At 43.3% G+C, this 26648-nt stretch overlaps 1 protein-coding gene across 2 annotated transcripts in view; it reads left to right on the top strand.

Annotated features, from left to right (window-relative positions):
* tsen54 (TSEN54 tRNA splicing endonuclease subunit) overlaps positions 1–22697 on the top strand; it is a 29848-nt gene extending 7151 nt beyond the window's left edge. Inside the window, exons 8-11 of one of the 2 annotated variants that reach the window (XM_056288237.1) lie at positions 19994–20613; positions 21023–21083; positions 21389–21502; positions 22246–22697. In XM_056288237.1, the coding sequence (XP_056144212.1) occupies positions 19994–20613; positions 21023–21083; positions 21389–21502; positions 22246–22525 (1075 nt within the window). In that variant the 3' untranslated portion in view covers positions 22526–22697. Of the gene's footprint in view, positions 1–19993; positions 20614–21022; positions 21084–21388; positions 21503–22193 lie in introns of both variants that reach the window. The other variant, XM_056288238.1, reaches the window with a different exon arrangement.
* The last annotated feature ends 3951 nt before the right edge of the window (positions 22698–26648 follow it).

The raw sequence follows: 26648 nt of genomic DNA, 5'->3' as shown, positions 1-26648 counted from the left end.
CTCTGCCACCTGTGCAAAGGTTTTGTTGTTGCCATTCATTTTTTGGACCAGGCTCATCCCATCAATGATGGAAGTAGATGGGATTGGGATGTCTTCTGCAGGAGATACATTCTTTTCAAGCTCTCTGGCAAGTGCAGCCTTGTTTGTTTTTCGTAAGGACCCATCAGCATTTGCCAGTGCCCATGGTAGTGGGCCCAATGGGTAGGCAAGGACATCCTTCAGATTCACCTTCCTGCTTTCAGCCACCAGGATCATGTGACTGAAAAGGTTTCTATCTGCCTTCAGAACCACATCATGTGCTTTCTTTCCATGAGCTTGTTTTGTGCTGACATTGGAGAATGTTTTCAGACTTTGCTTGGTCATCTTGTCGTGGAATTTCACAGGTGGTGGGTCTGCATCTAACCTTGTTTGCTGGAATGCTTGGTAGGCCTCTTCTCCTTTCTCAAGAGCTCTCAAGAGATCTATGGTCACATCAGGTGGAGCCATGTTGCCAGTGGAGAGGCTAACCAAATCAATCTCATCAGGGGACATAGGATTGAGCCAGTTATTCTCCATAAGGTCCATGAGAGACTGGACATCTGCTTCATCTCTCTTGATCCTTGGACTCTGTAGATCTGGATGAGACCATTTGCACCTGCCTTGACCTGTCAGGTCTCTCAGCTGTCTGAGGTACATGCTTCTATACTCAGCTGTGAGATAATATTTGGTCACAGCTCCTGGCTTCAAGCTGAATCCCTTTGTCCCTCCAGCTGTTTGGGTGTCTTTGTTCACCATTTCTTCTATAGCTTGGTCAACAGGGATTCGGCCAAAGGGATTGGTGGAGCCCAGTTGGACTGAGAAGCCTCCTTCCATGAATTCTGTGTACACATCTGGGTGTGTGATGGGCAGCTCAGACATCTGGGCGTAGTAGTAGGGGAGGTAGCGTGCATAATTCATCCTGTCATAAGCAAAGCACCATGGGATCATTGCTCGAATGCTAGCCAAGTGTAGCATCCAGTCTCCCTCTCTGGATGCTCGGATGAGCCCCAACAAGATTTCAACCATGTCCAAATAGGACATCTAGAAGTTCGAGAGGCTGCCGTTTCCACCTCTAAGAAACTCACGGTAGACTTCAAATAGATCCATGATGCGTGTACAGGAGCTGTTCTCGAGGACCTCCTTCAAAGCATGTTGTGAGACTTCTTTCCCAAGGCTGTCAATGGTCTTCAGTGTCTCATTCAGGTGAACCATGTCATTCCTGTGAGTTTCTTCCAACCAGGACAGGAAACCATTCAAGGTCAGTCGCATGAGAGCCTCATACAGGAGCTTGTGTAGTCGCACTGCCCTGTTGTACTTGCGGCCATCCATAACACCAGCAATGGAGCCTTCTGCAATCATGCCAGACTCATTGCAGAGGTCTTTGAGTCCAGCATCTTGGAAACGCTTTCCTATTATTGCCAGCAGTGTGCAGATGGTGTGGAATACCCCAAGCCTAACGATGATATCATGGAACTTGTCATGGTGTTTCCATGTGATCTCGACAGCCTTCGCATACAGGGCTTGGTCAAAGACACAGACAATCTTCCTCAGGCCTAAGCACTGCATGATGCTCAGTGACTGGTTAAGCACCTCGTTGACAGTAGACATTTGTGTCGCTGGAGCATTGATGGTAGGCAGATAGCCTATATTGTCGGGGATGACCGTCATCTCTCCTCGAGTCAGGATGTTGAAGCCTGTCCAGCTGCTGACTGACTGTTCTTCTTGTTGTGACATGCGTGCTAGGACCCAAAGAAGGTTTTTCTCTCTGGCAAGCTTAGTATTGGCTGCAGTATCGGCATCTGACTTTTTGCTTTGTGGTGGCCCTACCCGTTGTCCAGCATTGTAAGTTGGTAACATTGGTGGGGGTCCATCAATGCTTCTCTTCTTTGTTTTGGGAACAGTGGGCATGGGTTGGACAGGAAGTGGGTTGACTGGCTTTGCTTGCACAGCAATCCCATTGACTCTGTGAGATGTTCCCTCACCACTGACAGTTTCTTCAAGACGGTCGATATTGTCCCAGGCTAAAGTTGTGAATATGCCAGGATGGATGTTAGCTGGAAGGGCAATGCCACTCCCTGATGATGAGAGTTTCTGGAGACACAGGGCAGTGTTGATCTCTTCCATCTGTGAATAGGACACACTGTGACCAAGTCGGTTGAGGATGTTTATCAACTCTACATTTCCTGTCAACGATTTGACACTGAATGGCAGAACAATGTGCTTGGAAGGCTTGGTATTTCCACATGTCACTGCATATACTATGTCATGGCCAAATGACTGCAGAAGGCACTGCACTCTCTGGGATGCATGATCAGGATCATTTGAGCCTGTGAGTAGAGAGTACAGGAAGATAATGAGCGACTCTGGAATGGTAGGACATTCTGCTTCTGATTTGACTTCAGGTGGCCAGGTTTGAGGAACATCTTGACTTTTAATGTCTGCTCTCAATTTGATGGCTGCTTTGGCTATAACATCTTGTGCACTGACACTTTTCAGGGTCTGCAGCTCCCTTTTGAGAGACTGATTTTCTTTGGCAAGTTCCCTCATGGACAAGTTATCGGGATAGAGGAGGAATTTTCCTTTCTCATCAGGGAATATCTGCAAGGCTCCAGCAAACTCACTCTCCAGGTTTCGCCTTATGTGCTTCTTGGTTGATTCCTTGACTTGGGCAGTGCCTTGGGAGTTCATTGAAGCTACCAGTCTAGAAGAGAGATCAGTCATTGTCATCACTTGAGGATTGCCAAAAAGCTCCATCCTGATGAAGAGGAACAGCTCATTGTATGCCTTATTCACAGCAGCTTCATACTGGGCTGCAGCATCATCATCTTCATTGCTGGCAACCTCTCCTTTGGAAACCTCTTCTTTGGTGTAAAGTCTATAGCATGACCTGTGGTAGTGCCCTTCAGCTGCTACAAGGTCTCTACTCACAATGGCAAGGATTCTGCTGTCCCTTTTCTTTGTGGCTGCACTCCTGATCTTTGCATCAGCTCGCACTTCTCGACACTGCACCAGTACTTCTCTCGTATTCTGTCTTGGAATATTTGCTGTTTTTCTGACAAAATATGCACTCTGCATCATAAGTCCTAGATGTACTTGGAGCATGTTGAGCTACTCTCTTAGATTGTTTCTCTTCAGCAGAGACACAACTTTTCTTTTCTTTTGCAAGGAGGCCATCAAGAATTTGCCTCATAGTGAAGATACTGCGACACTTTCTGTGGTAGTAGATTGCTGGAATCTGTCCCTCAGGAATGTCTTTTGCCAGTTTCAAAACTGGTGCATGATTTCGTATCTGAGCTGCCCTGAGCAGAGTTCTCCATGAGTCGACACTTTGTAGTGAAACCAGCTTATCTGTATCATCAGAACAGTGGATAATGCACTCCACCCGTGGGCGCTTTGGTATTGGGTAAAAACTTGCTTGTTCACCAGTGGCCATATTCAGTCAGTTTTCACCTGCCACATACAAACAAATACATGTAACTTAGGTGTATGAACACTACTAAAACAAAGTTTACTTTGCTTCACCAGCGTCATATTACCATTATTTATCTTACATAGCCACAAATAGATACATTACCTAGTTGCTATGCAACAGCTGTATTTTGTCCACATGAGGCCGCTAAAATCAACACAAGATGAAAGTTCCTCGTAGCCACTTTAACTAATCATATTAACATATACATTAAAAGAACATGCTAACATTATGGGAAATGAGCTTACAATCTTCTCCAGAGTGAGACAAGAAGATAGATACCAGTTTCCTCTATATGTGTTTAGTAGAAAGCTATCTGGCTGCACGTTAGCCTAGCTTAGCACAATGAATGGAAGTACACAGTACTGGTTATCCTTGGTTGTTGGCCAACTAAGAACTGTCCCAGAGTTTAAGCTAGGCTAATCAGTACCAGGGGTGTTGAAATGCTATATTTGTAAAAATCTGGGCAAATACACAATCGTGAGAGGCACAGAAACAGGTTTCCTGAAAGAAAAATGAAATAGCTGCTCATTTGGAAAGGTTATCATGTATTATTTTACTTCTGTTAGTGTACCAAATAAAATGGCACCAGTGAAGTTGTGTCACATTGGGTGATATCGATATCTGGTCTGACCCATGGACTAACTGGCTTTGGTCTAGTTAGTTTCTTAGTAATAATGCCCTTCTAATTTAAGGTTCACAATCACCTCACACAATGAAATAGTATGGGTATATTATACATTTCCTGAATCTTTACAGTCCTGTGAGTATTCCAGTTTTTGTGTTTTGTGTCCCTGATATTCCTAGATGCCACAGGGCTAAAAGAAAGTATATAGTTTAAGCGAACATTGCAGAAAGATGTGTGTTATTGACGGGTTGAAGAGCTCAAGTGACCTCTATATTTGTGAGAAATATCCACAACAGGGCTTGAATGAAAGCTAAGAAGGTCCCCTTTAAAATGATACCAAAGACAATATTATAGAACATTGAAAAATGTCCTGACTATGAGGCTAAACCAGGATATGCACCAGCGTCTAAAATGCAATTTAGTTTAGCGGGTGGTTAACTTCATGAGCTGATAACTGTGATACAGCTGCCACTCAGGAATGGTTATCATACCAAAATATCATCTACAGACATGGATCCTTTCAAAAATTATAAGTAAGTTTTGCCACCTTGAGTGTACCGAAATAGGAAATTTTGGGCTCTGGCCCATGGACTACCAACTGTATCTCTCCGGCCGGCAGTCTCGAAGGAGACACCTCGCCACTTTCGTGATAAGGCGAATCCAGGCCGAACCACTGCTTTTTCCGACACACAGAGACGCATTCATGTGACGAACACAAGCCGACACCGTCTCCCTCCCGAAGACAGTGTTGCCAATTATTGCTACTTCATTGAGTCCGGCCATAGTTGGATCTGACGAGATGGGGCGCGAATCCTGGTCCCCAGTGGGCAACTGCATCGACACAAAGCCAATGCTTAGACCGCTACACCACCGCAGACCCGGACCGCCAATCAGTTTTAACCTGTTTCATGGTGTTGAAGCTAGCACACAGCTAATGTTAGTGCAAGCTACAGTGGCTTGCAAAAGTATTCATACCCCTTGAAATTTTCCACATTTTGTCACGTTTCCACCACAAACATAAATATATTTTATTGGACTTTTATGTGAAAGACCAACACAAAGTGGCACACAATTGTGAAGTACAAAGAAAATTATACATGATTTAAAAAAAATTTACAAATAAAAAACTGAAAAGTGTGGTGTGCAAAAGTATTCAGCCCCCCTGAGTCAATACTTTGTGGAACCGCCTTTTGCTGCAATTACAGCTGCAAGTCTTTTGGAGTATGTCTCTACCAGCTTTGCACACCTAGAGACTGAAATTTTTGCCCATTCTTCTTTTCAAAATAGCTCAAGCTCAGTCAGATTAGATGGAGAGCGTTTGTGAACGGCAGTTTCCAGATATTGCCACAGATTCTCAATTGGATTTAGGTCTGGACTTTGACTGGGCCATTCTAACACATGAATATGTTTTGTTTTAAACCATTCCATTGTAGCCCTGGCTTTATGTTTAGGGTTGTTGTCCTGCTGGAAGGTGAACCTCCGCCCCAGTCTCAAGTCTTTTGCAGACTCCAACAGGTTTTCTTCCAAGATTGCCCTGTATTTGGCTCCATCTATCTTCCCATCAACTCTGACCATCTTCCCTGTCCCTGCTGAAGAGAAGCACCCCCAGAGCATGATGCTGCCACCACCATGTTTGACAGTGGGGATGGTGTCTTCAGAGTGATGTGCAGTGTTAGTTTTCCACCACACATAGCGTTTTGCATTTAGGCCAAAAAGTTCAATTTCGGTCTCATCTGACCAGAGCACCTTCTTCCACATGTTTGCTGTGTCCCCCACATGGCTTCTGGCAAACTGCAAATGGGACTTCTTATGGTTTTCTTTTAACAATGGCTTTCTTCTTGCCACTCTTCCATAAAGGCCAGATTTGTGCAGTGCACAACCAATAGTTGTCCTGTGGACAGATTCCCCCACCTCAGCTGTGGATCTCTGCAGTTCGTCGAGAGTCACCATGGGCCTCTTGGCTGCATCTCAGTGCTCTCCTTGTTCGGCCTGTAAGTTTAGGTGGACGGCCGTGTCTTGGTAGGTTTGCAGTTGTGCCATACTCTTTCCATTTCCGGATGATGGATTGAACAGTGCTCCGTGAGATGTTCAAAGCTTGGGAAATGTTTTTATAACCTAACCCTGCTTTAAACTTCTCCACAACTTTATCCCTGGTGTGTTCCTTGGAATTCATGACGCTGTTTGCTAGCCTATATTCTCTTAACAAACCTCTGAGGCCGTCACAGAACAGCTGTATTTGTACTGAGATTAGATTACACACAGGTTGACTCTATTTAGTCATTAGGTCAACATTCGATCATTCAGCAATCATCAGGCAACTTCTGAAGACAATTGGTTGCACTCAGAGAAAAGGGGGCTGAATACTTTTGCACACCGCACTTTTCATTTTTTTATTTGTAAAAATTTTTTTAAATCATGTGTAATTTTCTTTGTACTTCACAGTTGTGTGCCACTTTGTGTTGGTCTTTCACATAAAATTCCAATAAAATATATTTATGTTTGTGGTCGTAACGTGACAAAATGTGGAAAGGTTCAAGGGGTATGAATACTTTTGCAAGCCACTGTATGTGTCACATACTAGTGCTAGCTGACTATTGTTAGCTACAGCCAGCACTTTGTTTACGCTATAAAAGGGTATTTTGAGATGACAACTAAATTCACTTACTCGCACATCCATTCGAAATTGGAGAGTGGCCTCGCCTTCTTGCCAGTGGCATGCACAGTCCTAAACATGTTCTGCATTCTCATGCTGGTCTGCTCGGACATGGCTATTAGCGCCTTTACAGAGGATGTTGCGAGGCCAGGCTCCATCTGAGCCTGAGAGGCATTCATACAGGTGATGTAAAATCTGGAGGTCTCATGTTCCTTGATGTTTTCTACCTTCCTTATCTTGTTACCGATGACAAATGAATTGCTACGGTTTTTGGCATACTGGCGACAGACGGAGCAACTCATTATCACGGTTTGTGTGTTATACTCCAGCCAGCCTCTCGCAGCTCCTTTATCATCATACCCCCACTTTTCACTAAGCTTTCTTTTTTTTGGTTTGGTGGTGATGGTGGCTTCTTCATCCTCTTCGGGATATGGTTGTCTTTTTGATGGTGATTTTGCACCTTCTAAATATCACCACATAACTGGTGTTACTCGCTAACATTAGTTAAAAGAATAGAGTAGGCTAGTACCGAATATGACGGGCGCTGCTGTCGTTGTTCCTCTTGAGTGTGTGTGTGTAATGTTACCCGCCAGTAGCGTCTAGCAACATTCTAATGCACTTTGATTGGTTAATTTCTGTTATTGTTGTTGCTATGTTGTTGTTCAAATGCACTTTGGTTGGTTAATTTCTGTTATTGTTGTTGTTATGTTATTGCTGTTGCTAAGGAGAGCGAGAGAGAGAGGGAGAGAGATGGGGGGGATTAAGTGGTTGGATTTCACTTTTTTTGTTACTCGCCATGTGGCAGGTAGGCTTCTGAAATTTACTCGCCAATCAGAAAACCTACTCGCATTTGGCCGGTGGTGAGTGTTACTTTCAGACCCTGGTGGGAAGGGTGGGTAGGGCCCTTCACGATGCTGAGAGCCTTCCGGGTACACCGTGTGTCATAGATGGCCTGCATGGATGGGAGAGCAGTTCCTATGATCTTTGCAGCTGTCTTCACTATCTGCTGTAGGAATTTGCGGTCGGAGGCCTTGCAGTTCCTATGCCAGACAGTGATACAGCTGGTCAGAATGCTCTCTATGGTGCCTCTGTAGAATGTGAGGATGGGAGGGGGGAGACTCACCTTATTCAGATGCCGCAGGAAGTGAAGATGCTGCTGGGCCTTCTTGGAGAGTGCAGTGACATGTGAGGACTAGGAGAGGTCCTCTGTGATGTGTACTCCCAGGAACTTAGCACTGCTGACTCTCCACATCCATACCATCGACGGTCAGAGGGCTATATGGTGGGCGCTGGTCTTTTTTTTTTTTTTTGGCTTTTTTCCCCTCTTTTTCTCCCCAATTGTATTTGGCCAATTACCCCACTCTTCTGAGCTGTCCTGGTCGTTGCCCCTCTGCCGATCCGCGGAAGGCAGCAGACTACCCCATGCTTTCTCCGATTCACATGGAGTCGCCAGCCGCTTCTTTTCACCTGACAGTGAGGAGTTTCACCAGGGGGACGTAGTACATGTGAGGATCACGCTGTTCCCCCCAGTTTCCCCTCCCCCCTGAACAGGCACCCCGACCGACCAGAGGAGGCGCTAGTGCAACGACCAGGACACATACCTACATCCGGCTTCCCACCCGCAGACACGGCCAATTGTGTCTGTAGGGACACCCGACCAAGCTGGAGATCCCTGTAGCACCCAATAATGTAATAATTACCTGACAATGTAATAACGTCCGATAATGTAATAAAATTTTCACTTGATCGAAAATGTAAAAACCCAATAATGGAATAACTTGACCAATAATGTAATAAAATGTCCTGACTGATATTGTAATAACATTTTTACTGATAATGTAATAACTTATTACATTATTGGGAATTAATTACATTTTTAGGTGGGTCATTTTTTCCTCCAAAACTGATAATGTAATATTTTGAAAGATAATGTAATAATGTAAAAAAAAATGCTTTTTTTCCCTCGGAAATGTAAAGTGTTCAAGTCTACAAGTCTACTGGGTACTTTTTACATCCCTGGTGATTTATTTCCTGTTAGCCTCACTTTGCATTGAGAATGGTACTGTCAAATGTCTGTGAGCGCATAGCCTTGTTTTGGCAAGCGCGGAATACAACTGCTGAGCGCCTACCAAGGCAATAAGGCTGATTTCAAAAATAATAATTGTGGAATAGGCTATTGCAATTCGTTCAATTATGCCATCTACTGGTGCAGAATTGCAATAGCCTATACCACAATTATTATTTTTTACAATATGATATGGTAGAGACAGTAATAGGTTTAATACTATAAATATGCTATGTTGAGTAAGAAGCCAGACTTAACCGTACTTGTTTTATTGTATATATGTTTATTTTGTTACAGTAGCCCGCAGAACAGAATGTTGAACTCAACATGACATGACAGGGCAAGTCAAGCTAATCAAAACAGCTATTTCGGCTACAGTAACTTCTCCTCAACTAATCTCCCCAACAATGATCGCAAATGTAACCTGTACAGTGTAACATGACTTCAAACAGTCATTTATACCTTTAACAGTGAATGACACTAAACACTCATTTAATTTAAACATTGACTGTTTAAAGTCATTCACCTTTAACAGTGAATGACATTAAACAGTATCCATATTCATCACTCTTGCTTTGTCCCTTCTCTACTTGAGCCTTCCATACTCTATAATAGAATAGAAAACTCACCCATCAGATCTATTTCCAGTATATTTCACTTGATATCTACCAAATTTGAGATTTTTAAGCAGAAGCCACACTTTCATCCATTCTGAGTGTTTAGAGAAGAACTGTTTTGAGTCGAAGTGCCAAGCCGCTATTTCGACCAGATGCTTTGTATAGTTTCATCATACTGATGGGTAGGTTAATTTTACTGGTCCAATTTCAGACTGGTAGCCAATGCATCTTGCACAAAGATCCAAGGTAGGAAAAATCTGGATAGATGTCTGAAAAGATGAGAAACCCTATTGAGTGTTCCTAACATGCTCATGTCCATCTCAAGGGTGAGCTTGATAATTAGTTCCAGAATTTCTTCAGGTAGGGTGACTGGGGATGCTATGTCAGAACTGGACACATTGACAGGAGATTCAGGGGCACTAACCAAAGGAATGTCAAGAATAGACCCACCATTAACTTCTAATTCACATCCTTGCGTTGGTGCAGTGCATCTACTTGCTGGTATCCTTTGCAATTCCGTATCCTGAATACTCTCTATGTAGGAACTGACAGGACCACTAAGGCTGACGTAGTGATCCCCATGCCCTTTACATTACATTACATCACAGTCATTTAGCAGATGCTTTTATCCAAAGTGACTTACAATAAGTGCATTTAACGTAGGAAATCAGGAGAACTACTAGTCATCAGAGGTCATAAGTGCATCTAAACAAGCATCTAAGAGCAAAACCAGTGCTAAAGTAAAAGTGCAAGAAAAAGTTTTTTTTTTAAATGAGTGAATACAATAAGTGCTAAGAAGAAGTACCAGGGTAGTAGTTCTTGAAGAGGTGAGTTTTCATCCTGCGCCGAAAGATGGGCAGCGACTCTGCAGTCCTGACATCAGTGGGGAGTTCATTCCACCACTTTGGGGCCTGGACACAAAAGAGCCATGACCGGGTCGATCAGCAGCAGGAGCCTCTGAGCGACAGGGCAACCAGGCATCCCAAGGCAACAGAGCAAGGTGGTCGGGTGGGGGTGTAGGGCTTGACCATGGCCTGGAGATAGGAAGGAGCTGTTCCTTTCACTACCCTGTAGGCTAGCACCAGGGTCTTAAACTGGATGCGAGCAGCTATTGGGAGCCAGTGTAGGGACATGAGAAGGGGAGTTGTGTGGGAGAACTTAGGGCGGTTGAACACCAGACGAGCTGAAGCTTTCTGAACAAGCTCCAGAGGTCTGATGGCTGACGCCAGGACGCCAGCAAGGAGGGAGTTGCCGTAGTCCAGCCGGGAGATGACCAGAGCCTGGATGAGCACCTGTGTCATCTCATCGGTGAGGAATGGGCGAATCCCCCTGATGTTATAGAGGAGAAAGCTGCAGGAGCGAGCAACCGATGCAACGTTTGCAGCAAACGACAGTTGGTTGTCCAGGATCACACTAAGATTCCTCACAGTCTGAGTTGGCATCACCATGGTGTTGTCAATGGTGATGGCCAGGTCTCGGTGTGGGCAACCTTTCCCCGGGAGGAACATCAGCTCTGTTTTGTCCAGAATGAGCATCAGCTGGTGTGTCGCCATCCACTCCGAGATGTCAGTCAAGCACACAGCAATGCGTGTCTCTACTTGTGTGTCAGAGGGAGGAAAGGACAAGATCATCTGGGTGTCACCGGCATAACAATGGTAAGAGGAGTCATGCGAACGAATAACAGAACCTAGGGATGTCATGTACAGGGAGAAAAGGAGAGGACCCAGAACCGAACCCTGTGGAATGCCTGTAGTCAGTCTGCGAGGCTCCGACACAGATCTCCTCCATGTCACCTGGTAGGAGCGACCCATCAGGGCTGGGTGTCACAGAGCCTGTGACACCCAGCCCCTCGAGGGTAAAGAGGAGGATCTGGTGGTTCACTGTGTCGAACGCAGCTGACAGGTCCAGGAGTATCAGGACAGAGGAGAGAGTTTGCCCCCGCAATGTACAGCGATTCAGTCACTGCAAGGAGGGCCATCTCTGTCGAGTGACCCACCTTGAACCCAGACTGGTTGGGGTCCAGGAAGTTGTTCTGGTGGAGGTACAAAAAAAGTTGGTTAAAGACAACACGTTCGAAAGTTTTGGATGGAAAGGGTAGAAGGGAAATCGGTCTGTAGTTTTTGACATCAGAGGGGTTAAGCGATGGTTTCTTGAGAAGGGGGGTGACCCAGCAGTCTTGAAGGCAGATGGAAAGCATCCTGCCTGGAGGGAGGTGTTCATGAGGTGGGTTAGAAAGCGAAGGAGTTCAGGTGCTATAGACTGAAGAAGAGGGGAGGGGACCGGGTCAAGGGAGCATGTGGTGGGGCGACTGAATGTGATGAGGTTGAAGACCTCGTCGGGGGACAGGGGAGCGAGGTGGGATAGGGTGGGACATGAAGAGGTGAGGGAGGGTGCAGAGGGTGGGATAGTGCAAGCAGCACTAACCGGGTGGTGAGAAAAGGAGGATCTGATATTGTTTACCCTCTTGTCAAAGAAGTTAGCACAGTCATCAGGGAGATGGGAGGAAGTAAGAGGAGGAGGTGGGGGTTGAAGAAGTGTAGAGAAGGTTTCAAAGAGTTTCTTAGGATTAGAGGCAGATGATAGGATTTTAGATCGATAGAAGGCAGCCTTAGCAGCAGAAAGGGAGGAGGAGAAAGTGGAAAGAAGAGATTGGGAGTTGAGAAGGTCCTCTGGGAGTTTACCTTTTCTCCATTTGCACTCTGCCACTCGTCTGTCAGTACATACTGAGTCGGTCAGCCAAGGGGCAGGTGGAGTTGGGCGTGCAGGCCTGGAGATGAGGGGACAGAGATTGTCCAGAGAAGAGGAGAGGGTAGAGAGAAGAAGATCTGTAGCAGTGTCATGGGGTAGGAGAGAGAAAGATTCAGGTGTAGGGAGGATAGAGGTAACAGAGGAAGAAAGATCAGTGGCAGTGAGAGAGCGGAGGTGTCTATGGGTGGAAACCATGTGGGTAGGGGGAGGGGCTGAGGGGGGTGAAGAGAGGGAGAGAGAGTAGGACATGAAATCGTGGTCAGAGAGCTGGAGGGGAGTAACAGAGAGATTGGAAATAGGACAGTGTCTAGCAAAGATAAAGTCCAGCTGGTTGCCGGCCTTGTGGGTAGGAGGAGAGGGTGAGAGGTGAAGGTCAAAGGAGGAGAGGAAAGAGAGAAGAGGATCTAGCTTGTTAGTGTGGATGTTGAAGTCACCGAGAAGGATAAGTGCAAGACAAGTGTGTCATGCTCCTCCAAAAACTCACCAAGGGGGCCTGGTGGGCAGTACACAACCACAATGATGAGTTTGACCGGATAGCAGACAGTAACAGCATGAAATTCAAAAGAGGGCAGAGAAAATTGTGGAATGGAAACAAGAAAGTATTTCCATTTCAGGGAGATTAGCAGGCCAGTACCAACACTTCACCTCCCAGCTCTGGGAGTGTGAGAAAAAGAGTACACATCAGACAGAGCTGTGGGTGTGGTAGCGTTTTCTGGCATGATCCAGGTCTCAGAGCAAGAAAGTTGAGGGAGAGAAAGGATGCATAGCCTGAGATAAACTCAGCTTTTGGCACAGCGGACTGGCAATTCCAGAGCCCTCTCGTCACCACCTGCTCAACGTGAGTGGAGAGAGCGGGATATATGAGATTGGTAGGGTCACAGTGCCTAGGAGTGACCCAACGTCTATGCCAGCCCTGGGAAGAGGAAAGGACAGGAATGTGAAGGAAACACATAGTATATACTAGGTACACAAAATACAGATGACTGATTGGATCTAAAAAGAGCAGTCCTTGCTTCACGAAGTCTTGGCTTAAAAAAGTCGCGCTTGCCTTTGTTCACTCTAGCCTTCGTTCAACCTAGACCTGTTTGCCCTCGGCTTGTTTGCCTGATGCTTGGAAGCTGACACTCCCAAGTAGCAGCAGTGATTTAAAGAACACTGGTTGCTAATTGTCTGCCAAGAGTGCAGGCCACAGCCTAGCCACTTAACACCCAATTGGCCAAAGAGGTACACTGAAAATAGGCCTATTGCCCAGAAACTGGTCACTTATGTGAAACTCTATCAAACCTCACACAATACTATTAAAATTGCAGACAGCAAGTTACCAAGGAATATATTTATAAGCTGAAAGGATAACTAAATCAAAACAGCCAGGCAACAAGACATATTTAAGGACACACTAGGTGAAAAACAGCTACAGCTAGAATAAGACAGCTACAGCTAGAATAAGATCCCATTAGTTCCCACTAGAAACCAGCAGCAGATGTATAGAGAAAGTACTAATACTCAAGCAGCTGGAATAAGACTAATATTAACTTGTTAAGCAAGAACGATGATATATACTCTATTCTAGATGAACCAGCAATTCAGAATCACTCCAGAAGTTAAAATGCACATATGGCCAAGAACTGCAATATGGCCAAGAAGTAATATGGGTAAGTCCTCACGGTATCCTCCAGTGGGTGAAACAATTGAGGTAGCGTCCTCACGGTATCCTCAGTGGGTGAAACAATTGAGGTAGTGTCCATGCCAAGAGTTGAAACAATCAGAAACTGAATGTTGAACATTTGAGCAGCTCGATGGAGAGTGATGTGATCTCCAAAGGCCCCAACCTCACCCATATGGCTTATGTAGTCATCCCAATTACCACCATCTACAAAGCAAGATAATGATGCACCATCAACAGCAAAAGGATTTACAACCAAATCGGATACAATCTCTTCTCTTAGAGTTGCAGGTGACCAAAAGATTCCCAGGTCTTCTAACTGGTCAGCCATAGCTGCAAACTGGCAGGTCCCATCTGGGAGAGGATCAAGCTTCACTGTCATTTCAGAAGAAATTAATGATTGGACATGCTCTGTGTGGGTTCTGACAAAGAGAAAAGTTTTTCTTGTAGGTATTTTCAACTGATGAAAAGTTTTCCTTCTGCTTTTTTCCTCACCATCTCTACTTGGAGCCATTTTGTGTTTGATATTGTACCTTGTACTTGGACAACCTTACATTTCTTTTGACAGTGGTGCCAGGCATAACTGCATACTTCTAGGTGACACGCTGCTTAGTGTCCTTTACTTTTACCAAAATCTCTTCACCGACATGGTATATTGACACTGGTGTGAATCCTGAGGCTTTGAGGATTAGTCTATTCATGCATTTCTCATTTGCTCGACATGCTCTTTGCCTAATCATTGATCTTCTCCTGTCAAATGATTGTCGTTGTCTCTTGGTAGGTAATGTGCTACGGAAATCACCTGGATGGGTCTCTCTTTCCACCTCTGTAAGATCACAGTCCAGATGTCGCATGACATTGTTACTCTTTCTTCCATAGTAGACCTCAAGAGGTGAAGCCCAGTGCAGTGCCATCTTTGGGTCCTCATTCTGTACTTTGGCATAAGCGGACAAATGACTTTCCCAGTTTACTCCTTCTCGCTGTAGGTTTAGCAGGTCATACAATATCTTTTACGCAATGATTGATGTATGCACTCTACTTTTCCCTGACTCTGTGGATGACAAGGGGCACTTTGAATGATCTTCACTTTGAGGGACTGCATAAGTTCCCTCACAGTGCCATGGAACTCTTTACCTTGGTCATGTTGTATTATTTTAGGAGGACCATGTTCACTGTAGATCGAAGACAAGTGTTTGGCTATTTCACTGCTACATTTCCGTTTCAGTGGCTTAAGCCAGTTATATCTACTGAAGATGTCTTGCACTGTTAGGATATATCTATATGTGGCTTTGCCATACCATACTTTCCATTTATTCATATCCACAAGATCAATCTGGCGTCTGGTCTGTACGCTCTTAGCCTTGATTGGCTTCAGGATGGGCTTGTTCACAAATCTGGGCTGAAGGTGTTGGTATTGTCTGGATGTATTCTAGAGCACCCGGAATCCTGTCCTCAGTAATGCTTGTGTAGTGTTCCCTAAGCCACACCATGAGTTTTCTTGGCCCAGAACCTTTTGTTTCCTCTAAGCCTTTCATCACCAGTGTTGGGATAGTCTTTCTGAATGACAATCTTCTCATTAAAAAGGACAGTCTGGCCATCATCATCCAAGGAAAACTGGTCTCTGTTCCTCCAAAACCTGATTATAGCATTGCATTGTACTCTTGTTCGCCTTGCAACTGGGACATTGAACTCGCCTTTCAACAATTTGAGAATGACATTGTAGCTCTCCTCATCCATTGGTCGATGACCATAACCCATTCACATGGGCCAGAGGGCCAGGAGCAAAATCAGTCCAAAAAGCCTCATTGGGCCAATTCTGTGAAATAAATGTTCAATGTCATCTTTTCCTTTGCCTTAATGCAAACTTCAAAACAGTATGGTAGTGTGTTATCCAAACAACTTTTTACAGGCTGGCTTTGTATGCAGACATAAACAATAGTATTTGTTTAATGTAAAGTGAAAACTTAATTAACTTCTAGTTAGCATGTAACACATGGTCAATAAAAAAAAAATCTAGTGTACCACTTTATCCTCATGGCCTATCAAACTCTTTTCTGATATACTATAGAATCTTAAGTTATTAAAGAAGTAGCCTAGCCTTGGTTAATGTGATAAGAATTTAGCATCAACAAGCATTAGCATCAACTTCTAACTAGCATGTAGCCTAACATAGCATGTAGTCAATAAAAAAATCTAGCCTGAATGCTACTACTTTATCCTCATTCTTTGAGACAAATATACGGGCATTTGGCCATATACGTAAATCCACGCAAAAAGTGTTTGTTTGCACCTTTGTTTGCACCTCCAACACATTCGCTTAAGGCGTGTGACGTATGTTTGTCTCAAAGAATATCCTATCAAACCTTTCTGATATCCCACAGAAATATGCAGGAATTGATGATGTGACATTTCATACTATACCATGCCAAATGAAAAGGAAACTTCAATGAAAAGAAAACCAATGCTTTCATGTAGCTAACTTCAATGCAACTTCAAACTTCAATGTAGCTACTAACTAGCTAGTGCTGGGGGTATTTTCAGTTTAGCTCATGGATGTATTAAAGAGGTTTAGCTCCATTAGAGCTCTACCTAGTGGCCAAAATGATTGGCTTTTCATTATAATATTCTTTATCTCAGTAGGACTTTCCTGGTTAAATAAAAGTAATATATACATATACGTATACTCCGCTCCTCATTTGTCGAGCACTTACAGCACCATTGACGGTTTCGGAAAAAAACTTCCATCAATGGTGTTGAGTGCTCAACTAATGAGGAGCGGAATATCAACACGGATACAGGAAAAAAGATTTTAATGCATAGCAGTACAGGCCTGTTTCGTGCGTCTCGCACTCATCTTTGATATGTGTATATATATATATATATATATATATATATAATGCATTGCCCGTCCAAAACGTGCATCTCCTCATTTCATGCATGGATGTGGCTTGCCCGATCCTGAGGAAGGCATGCATCTCGTGTGGACATGGTCACACATGCGTGAAATTAACTCAGACAGGCAGACAGAGATTCCTGGCTTTATACGTAGTTTGATGAGGAACAAACAGAACGACAGTTGTCATAAGTACTATGTCATTTTGATGCTGAGAGTGTCATAACATATCAGTATGACAGGATATGTCAACTGACCACTATGTCATTTGCAATGAATGAAGTGTTGCTGAAAGTTGTTTTCTTGGATTGCAGTTATTTTCATGAGGCAGTGTTTTGTTGGAGATCCGTGGTATAGATAGTAAAGAGGAAGGTTTAGAGAACAGTTACCTGGGGTCTCCAGTGCTGCTCAGAAGCTTATCTGACCTGGGATTCTGGATCTTTACATATGGTGGTCTCCCAAGCAGGTAGTCACCCACTCAATGAGACCAGGATGTAGTTGCATGTCCCAGAATTTCTGCCCATGTGCATATGGCTGTATGGTGCTCAAAGTCTGCACTTTAACTTAATCATTTCAAATCCAATGTATATAACATTCTTAATTTCTCAAAACACAAAAAATGTAGAACTCTGGACTGAAAATGGACAAAGTATTACATTATCGGTCAAAAGTATTACATCAGTTTTGAAAGTATTACATTATCAGTTTTGAAAAAAAAATGACCCACCTGATAATGTAATAAATTTCCAATAGTATTACATTATCAGTAAAAAATTTATTACAATATCAGTCTGGACATGTTATTACATTATTGGTCAAGTTATTACATTATTGGATTTTATTGCATTTTCGATCAAGTTAAGTGCAAATTGTATTACATTATCAGGCGTTATTACATTATCAGGAAATTATTACATTATTGGGTGCTACAATCCCCCGTGTTGATAGGCAACGGAATAGACCGCTACGGTACCTGGACACCCGGGCACTGGTCTTTCTAAAGTCAGTAATAACCTCCTTAGTTTTCTCTATATTTAGGGAGAGGTTGTTGTTTTTGCACCTCGCCGCCAGTTGATCCACCTCCGCTCTCTATGATGATTCATCATTGTTGCTGATGAGACCTTCTGCTGCAGTATCATCGGCAAACTTCATGATGAGGTTGGAGGTGGATGATGCTGTGCAGTCGTGAGTCAGCAGGGTGAACAAGAGTGGACTGAGCATACCGCCCGGTAGAGCGCCGGTGCTCAGTGTGATGGTCCTGGAGGTGATCTTAATAATTTGTACTGACTGTGGCCTCCCCATGGGGAAGTCCAGCACCCATTTAGAGAGGGAGTTGTTAAGGCCCAGCTGGCTCAGCTTTCCGAACAGATGTTGTGGTATGATTGTATTAAAAGCTGAGCTGAAGTCAATGAACCACATCCTCACATAGTTGGTCCTTCTCTCCAGGTGGGACAGGGCTGGATGAAGGGCAGAGGTTATGGTATCTTCTGTGGAGTGGTTAGCGCGGTATACAAACTGGAGAGGGTCCAGAGTGGAGGGGAGGCTGGACTTGATGTGCTTCATGACCAGCCTCTCAAAGCACTTCATGATGATGGGAGTCAGTGCAGTGTAGTCGTTGCTGCAGGACACAGGGGACTTCTTTGGCACTGGTATGATGGTGGTAGACTTGAAACACGTGGGGATAACTGTCTGGGACAGCGAGATGTTGACGATGTCAGCAAGGAGATCTGCCAGCTGCTCAGCACAGTCCCTGATGGCTCAGCCTGAGATTCTGTCTGGACCTGCAGCTTTGTGTGGGTTGACTCTGGTGAGGGTCTTTCTCACGTCATCTGAGGTCACCTGCAGAACCTGGTCATCCATCAGGGATGTAGTCCTCACCACCGGCTCATTGTTCAGTCTCTCATATTGTGCGTAGAAGTCATTCAGTGCATCTGGGAGGGTGGGGGCACCGCCACAGGTCTGAGGAGGAGGCTTGTAGCCAGGTACACAGAAATCATTCGATTCATCTTTCTGTGTTACTACCACAGTTAAGAAAAGAGAAGTGTTGTTTTTTTGGGGGGGGATCAGACTGTCTCCAAAAGGCTTGTGCCAATTGGTGATTAGATCATATATCGGCGATTGAGAGGATGATCGACGGTTGGTTTTTCCTATGCCAATATTAAGATGATTTTAATGGGGCTCAGTGGGCAGACTTGAGGCAAATTTGTGATATTGGGCTATACAAACAAAATTGACTTGACTTGACTTGCTGCTCCACCAGAAACATCTCTAAATGCACAGTAGGGTGCAGATTCTAGAGATTATTTTTTGAACATCTTAGTTCTGATAGTAAGACAGTTAATCATGCATGACAACTGAATTTTAAATCCTTAACTACAAACCAGTTTGCCATCTCTTTTCCATGGATCTGACACCCCGCATCTCCGTTCTCCATGCTTGCTCACCAAAACTTTGCTCTGCGCTCCATAAGAGTAGTTAACTTTATGGATATGATTTGGATTGTGATATTAAAGATAAGATAATGTGAAACAGAACATGATGCTGTGATACTGTTGCACCAAACAGACACACAGACTTTTAAAAGGGAGCTGTTGTTTGAGTAGAGGAGACATTGCTATTATAGATTTTTTTATGTTTAAAAATGTTAAATAAAATATTAATGCTTTTATAAATGTTTATTCACGTAAGTTTAACTGTATTGCTTGCAGAAAGCTTAAAGGTTTGATTATTTCAAAGCTCCGTCAGGCACTGAGCCACGCTCAAGATGATCCTTCAAAATCTTTAATCCAAATTAAATTCTAACACCAATAATATTTGCAAAAATGCCAAACAGGGAATTCATTATTTATTTGATTTTATATTTAATAAAATCAAATAAATATTCTACTATTACCGGCATTTCACTGGCATGCTGTGACGTAACTTCCGCCACCCGCTCCTACTTCCGCCTCCCCCTAGCGAACTCATCATCTATCGGCAATCTCGAGTAACCACGATTGGACGATATGAAAATAGAAACAATTGGCCAACCCTGCTCTCCAATCAGTGGGGACAGAAGCATTCATACTTTTTTTTTTTTTGCATGTGTAACATCTGTACACAGAAAGTACTTGGACACATACTAAGCATTCAGGATTGCATGGCTATGGCAGAGTTCAACCAGCAGGGGTACAATATTAACACGTTTGTCACAGGAAACACAGATGTTAAAATAGAGGGGTTTTTTTTCTTTTACAAAGGTACACAGAGGGAGAGGAGGCGTCTTCTTCCAGCCAAATGGAGGAAAAACACAGCAATACAGATGAAAAAGATAACAAGACTCCCGATTGTGCTGAAGACCAAACAACATCTGAGCCTTCACAGGCCCAGACTACACCACACACTGAAGACACCAGCTCAGCAGACGGAGGCCGAGGCCGGAGCTGGTGGAGAGAAGACCGTCATCCGGAGCCGGGCCGTGGGCTAAACCAACCCCAGCAGCACGGCTCACGCTGGGACTTTGGCTTGATAGCTTTTCCTGACCTTGGTTCCAGGGAAAGCGTTACCACACGCTTGGCCTCCCCTGAGCCATCTCTGTTGCCCGGGGCATTGACTGTGGGTGTCTGTGAAGTCACCCCCTGGATGAAGAGGCTTAACCTGCGAGAGGTAAAGATGTCCGCATCTGAGCTGAGGAGAGAGCAGAGGAGGATCAGGCACAGACGGGATATCAACAAAGACAAGGAGGTGAGGCGGTGTCAAAACTGGGTGGAGTATCATGAGCTGCAGGAGACGAGGCGGAGGAGGTGTGGCAAGAGACCAGCACACTTGTGGGAGGAGAATGTTACTCCTTTACATAACCCAAGGCAGTGTATCTCCACTGGTAAGATCTCAGTCAGTCCATAAACAGTGTTGAGCTAGTAATCAATCCAAAAAGCATTTAATTACGTGTTGCGTGTCACTCATTTTTAAAATAATATTACTTTTTATTTCCTGTATAAAGTAATGCATAAAAACTTAGTTGTTGAAGTACTTTAGTCAACATTATTTTACATTCTTATGTATCAATTATTTCATCAGTTATTTAGACAGTTGATCACTTTCTATGTCAATATCATTCTCAATAGTAACTACATTCTACATCAAACTGCATTCTACTTCAAACTACATTCAAACTACATTCTACAATCAACAAACTACATTCACTTCGTCATTGATACATATATATTTTCTAACATGAATAGGTTAATATGAATAAAATCTTTATCCGTTAACATTTTTGTCTTTTACAGGGGAGCTGCTGAATAAAATCAGTGTGGTGAAATCTTCTCGTCTGTTAGACGGAGCATCCAGGTATAAATTATTCCTGCAGCCTTTATTACCTGTTGTCATTGGTTTAGTATATTTTGACATCCAATTGACAAGTGCCACAGTATGTATCTATTTGGAAGAACTAGATCATCATTATTTTATTATCTGATCTCCTAGAGGTGTTCTCATGGATCTCTCTGGTTGTAAATCATCTTTAGCTATGTTGTTGTTTAGACTGTCACTACACGGTCGATTTCACCGGCAACATGTAGTTAGTATTGTACTGTACAATGGTTGGGCATGTATGGCTTGGGAGAATTGAAGACGCTTTGCTTTTGTCTGCTCAGTTTAAAAGGTTCAGAGGAGTGGAAGATTTGTTTCAATGTTTACCAACCTGACACAGTGGCTGAGTTCAAGAAGAGCAACCCAGGAAAGCCATATTCCCGCATGTGTGTCTGCAGGTAAACAGTCTCATCCTGTGATGCAGGGGACATTTATTAAACAGTGGCTCACTTTAAACTGCAGTTGTTTGGCTAAAACTAAATAAACATTGTCTTGACCCCTTAAATGAATGTTCCTTTAGTAACACTTTACTTGAAGGGGTGTGCGTGTAAGACTGACATAACCATTGCTTTTGTCTCCCTCATCAGCTAATGTGATCTAAAATAAAATCCATGTCCCACAGTGGTTCTTTATAATATACACAAATGTGCTGTAGTGTTCACATACTTTTTGGTCTCTTTGGCCATCTGTCGGCCCATTTGTGTTGCTGTCTTGTCTGTCAATCTGTCATTTTGACTGTGACTGACAGTCTTTCTGTGTGTGTGTGTGTGTGTGTGTGTGTGTGTGTCTCTACATAGGGAAACTTAGGTCTGGGGGGCTACAGTTAGCTCTTGTCGTTAGCATGGCATATATTTAAATACACTTTTATTTATTGAGAGGAGAAAAAAGCCAAAGGGGACAACAAAAAAGCAAAATAAAACCAGTTTATGGCTTTAAAATAAAGGGTGGTTTGGATGAGTAGTATTAGATTTAAAATGTGCAGGTTTTATTACTTCCTTTTTTTAACTTTTTTCCTGCAACTTTCCTCTTCATGTGTAGTTTTGACTAATAATGTAATACTGCTCTTGTTTCCTGTCTGTACTGTCTCAGTTTTGATGGTCCGGTCCCTGACTTACGCGCTGTCAAACTGCTGGCCTTTCAGAGTGGGGATATCCCTGTCAGTTACGCCGTGGTGGACCATGGAGACATTTCCTTCTATACCTTCAAAGACTTCCAGCTGCCCACTGATGTGTTCCAGTGAGAGCCAGGCTCTTCTGCTCTCAAGACACTCAACTTCAGCCACCTGTGAACCAGCATGGAAAAGGTCATTACAGTCTGTACCAGGAGTAATAAGACTTATTCAGGGCCATGGTTATGCTCGTAAGAGGACAAGTGTATTTGTAAGCTCCATTTTCAAAGTAAGTGGTTTGCTTTCTTTCTAATGCTTTTATGACAGCAGAGTTGATGTCTTTTCTATTTTCATTGTCTTTACCAAAGAATAGATACACGCCTCTTGTGACAACAGTCTGTATATCAAAAAGAAAAAACAATGTGGGCAGTGTGTTGACCACTGTATATTATGTGTAGTGTTCAAAAATAAATAAATAAAAAAGCTCCAGAATCATTGTTGCTTGTCTTTTTATCTCATTTAAACCAACAGAAAGAGGCATGTCTATGTAAAAACTGATCCTCCCCCAGATCATATTGCATTGGGGTTTCCATACATAGCAACAAACAAACAAACATAGCAGGCAAGCAATAAGCATTATCTATCTTTAATTTTTACTTCAATAAAAAACTGAGCACAGGAGTGAAGAACAATAGGAACATTTATTACACTGCAACAATGCCATTAATGAACCAGGATGCACTAATTAGTTTTTCTGATTTATGGGACTCATCTGTGAAACTTGTAATGTGACTTTGTATAGGTAAGCCAATAATACTGGGTGAATAAGTGCTCAAAGCAGGCACTGCCCAACTGCATCTATAGAGAAATGAACATAGCAATGTCTGCCAAGACAGTCACAACTTTACTTGCTCTGATGGGTGAGTTATATTAACATATAAGAATAAAAGTTAAGTGGCTCACCAAAACCATTGATGGGCTAACTAAAACAGAAACAATACCTAGCCAGTGTGTGTGTGTGTGTGTGTGTGTGTGTGTGTATATATATATATATATATATATATATATATATATATATATATATATGTACATATATAGCGTTTTTTTTCCGAAACCGTCAATGGTGTTGAGTGCTCGACTAATGAGGAGCGGAATATCAACACAGACACAAGAAAAAAGATTTTAATGCATAGCAGTTCAGGCCTGTTTCGTGCGTCTCACACTCATCAGCTGCTAATGTTATTTTTGACAAAGAATCATACAGTTACATTGCCCAGCATCACGCCCCTAATTTCGGTTATATATATATATATATATATATATATATATATACATACATACAGTGCATCCAGAAAGTACTCACACCCCTTCACTTTCCCCACATTTTGTTATGTTACAGCCTTATTCCAAAATGGATTAAATTCCTTTTTTTTCTCATCAATCTACATACAATACCCCATAATGACAAAGCGAAAAAGGTTTTGTAGACATTTTTGCAAATTTATTAAAAATAGAAAACTGAAATATTGCATGTACATAAGTATTCACACCCTTTTCTCAGTACTTGGTTGAGGCACCCTTGGCAGCGATTACAGCCTCAAGTCTTCGTGGGTATGAAGCTACAAGCTTGGCACACCTATATTTGGGGTATTTCTCCCATTCTTCTCTGCAGATCCTCTCGAGCTCTGTAAGGTTAGATGGGGAGCGTCGCTGCACAGCTATTTTCAGGTCTTTCCAGAGATGTTCAATGGGGTTCAAGTCCGGGCTCTGGCTGGGCCACTCAAGGACATTCACAGACTTGTCCCGAAGCCACTCCTTCGTTGTCTTGGCTGTGTGCTTAGGGTCGTTGTCGTGTTGAAAGGTAAACCTTCGCCCCAGTCTGAGGTCCTGAGCGCTCTGGAGCAGGTTTGGATCAAGGATCTCTCTGTACTTTGCTCCATTCATCTTTCCCTCGATCCTGACTAGTCTCCCAGTTTCTGCCGCTGAAAAACATCCCCACAGCATGATGCTGCCACCACCATGCTTCACTGTAGGGATGGTATTAGCAAGCTGATGAGAGGTGCCTGGTTTCTTCCAGATGTGACGTTTGGCATTCAGGCCAAAGAGTTCAATCTTGGTTTCATCAGACCAGAGAACCTTGTTTCTCATGGTCTGAGAGTCCTTTAGGTGCTTTCTGGCAAACTCCAAGCGGGCTGTCGTGTGCCTTTTACTGAGCAGAGGCTTCCGTCTGAACACTCTACCATAAAGGCCTGATTGGTGGAGTGCTGCAGAGATGGTTGTCCTTCTGGAAGGTTCTCCCATCTCCACAGAGGAACGCTTGAGCTCTGTCAGCGTGACCATCGGGTTCTTGGTCACCTCCCTGACTAAGGCCCTTCTCCCCCAATTGCTCAGTTTGGCTGGGCAGCCAGCTCTAGGAAGAGTCCCGGTGGATCCAAACTTCTTCCATTTACGAATGATGGAGACCACTGTGCTCTTCGGGACCTTCAAAGCTGTAGAAATTTTTTTGTACCCTTTCCCAGATCTGTGCCTCGATACAATCCTGTCAGACAATTCCTTTGATTTCATGGCTTGGTTTCTGCTCTGACATGCACTGTCAACGGTGGGACCTTTTATAGAGACAGGTGTGTGCCTTTCCAAATCATGTCCAATCAATTGAATTTAGTAGAAGTGGACTCCAATCAAAATGTAGAAACATCTCAAGGATGATCAGTGGAAACAGGATGAACCTGAGCTCAATTTTGAGTGTCATAGCAAAGAGTGTGAATACTTATGTACATGCAATATTTCAGTTTTTTATTTTTAATAAATTTGCAAAAATGTCTACAAAACCTTTTTCACTTTGTCATTATGGAGCATTGTGTGTAGATTGATGAGAAAAAAAAGGAATTTAATCCATTTTGGAATAAGGTTGTATCATAACAAAATGTGGGGAAAGTGAAAGGGTGTGAATACTTTCCGGATGCACTGTATATACACACACACATACACAGTTAAGGTCAAAATTATTAGCCCCCTTTATGAAATCAAACAAAACCCTTAACTTTTCCATGGAAATGACCATAACCAAAAGTGCTTATACTTTAATTGCTTCTAAAAGAACAGTGACAAAATTTCCACTAAGCTTGATTAAGATATTCACTGATGCACTGAATTGAAACAAGAAAAAACAAAAATGACACAGCCAAAATTATTAGCCCTCTGACAATTAATAGCCAATAGTGTAACCTTTCTGACTCACAACTGACAATAACCTCTTATGGTAGTTAACTAGGTTGGCACATGTCTCTTGAGGGATCTCAGCCCATTCTTCCATGACAAATTGTTCCAGCTCATCCAAATTGTGTGGTTTTTGAGCATGGACATTAACCTTGAGCTCCCGCCACAGATTCTCAATAGGATTGAGATCTGGGCTCTGAGAGGGCCACTCCAGGACCTTGATTTTGGTGTTCTTCAAAAAGTTTTGGACCAACTTGGGTGTATGCTTCTGTTCATTGTCTTGCTGGAAGACCCAGCAGCGACCTAAAGCTAGACTGGCAGCAGATTTCTTTACATCATCCTTCAAAATGTCAACATAATCTTCTTTCTTCATGATCCCATGCACCCGAACAAGGTTACCTGTGCCTGAAGCAGCAAAACAGCCCCACAGCATTATGCTCCCACCACCATGTTTAACTGTGGCAACTGTGTTTTTAGTTTTGAAGGCCTCTCCCTCCCTTCGCCAAACAAAAGCAACATCCATGTGCCCAAACAGCTCAAGTTTAGTCTCATCAGACCAAAGGACATACTTCCAAAACTCATGCCCATGTTTCAAATGTTCACGGGCAAACTTCAGTCTGGCTTTGATGTGCCTCTGTGTGAGCAATGGAGTTTTTCTTGGATGATGACCTCGAAGCCCACCACGATAAAGAGCCCTCACAACAGTGTTCCTTGAAACATCAAGTCTAGAAGAGGCCAGTTCAGCAACAATCATTTTGGCAGAGATCTGGGGATTGTTGTTGACATCTCTGACTATTTTCCTCTCCAAAGTTTTTGAAATTTTGCACTTTTGACCATGCCCAGGTTTGTTTCTAACAGAATTTTTCTCCTTGTGCTTTGCAATGCTGCAACACACAGCTGTTCTAGACACCGTGAAACGCATGGAAATGGCAGTATAGCCTTCCCCCTTAAGATGAGCATCCACTATCTTCTTTCTCAGGTCCAGACTGATTTCTTTACTTTTTGGTATGATGAAATTACTTCTTACCAAGAATTTAAGAGTAGTCCCTCTCAATCAAGTGTTCCAAGTGCCACTAGCCCTGTTCATTGGAGTGTAGAGCCGAAGGAACGGAGAAGACCGTAGGTTCACACTTTAGCCGTGTAGGCAACTTTCTTTAATCAACAGTAAATCAGAGAGACAACAAAACCACAGCTCGACTGAGCGGAGGCGGCAAGAATAA

The sequence above is a fragment of the Lampris incognitus genome, chromosome 10 (assembly GCF_029633865.1).
Source record: "Lampris incognitus isolate fLamInc1 chromosome 10, fLamInc1.hap2, whole genome shotgun sequence".
Taxonomy (NCBI): Eukaryota; Metazoa; Chordata; class Actinopteri; order Lampriformes; family Lampridae; genus Lampris; species Lampris incognitus.
The sequence above is the reverse complement of the archived record's forward strand: the minus strand, read 5'-3'. Positions and strand labels throughout refer to the sequence as shown.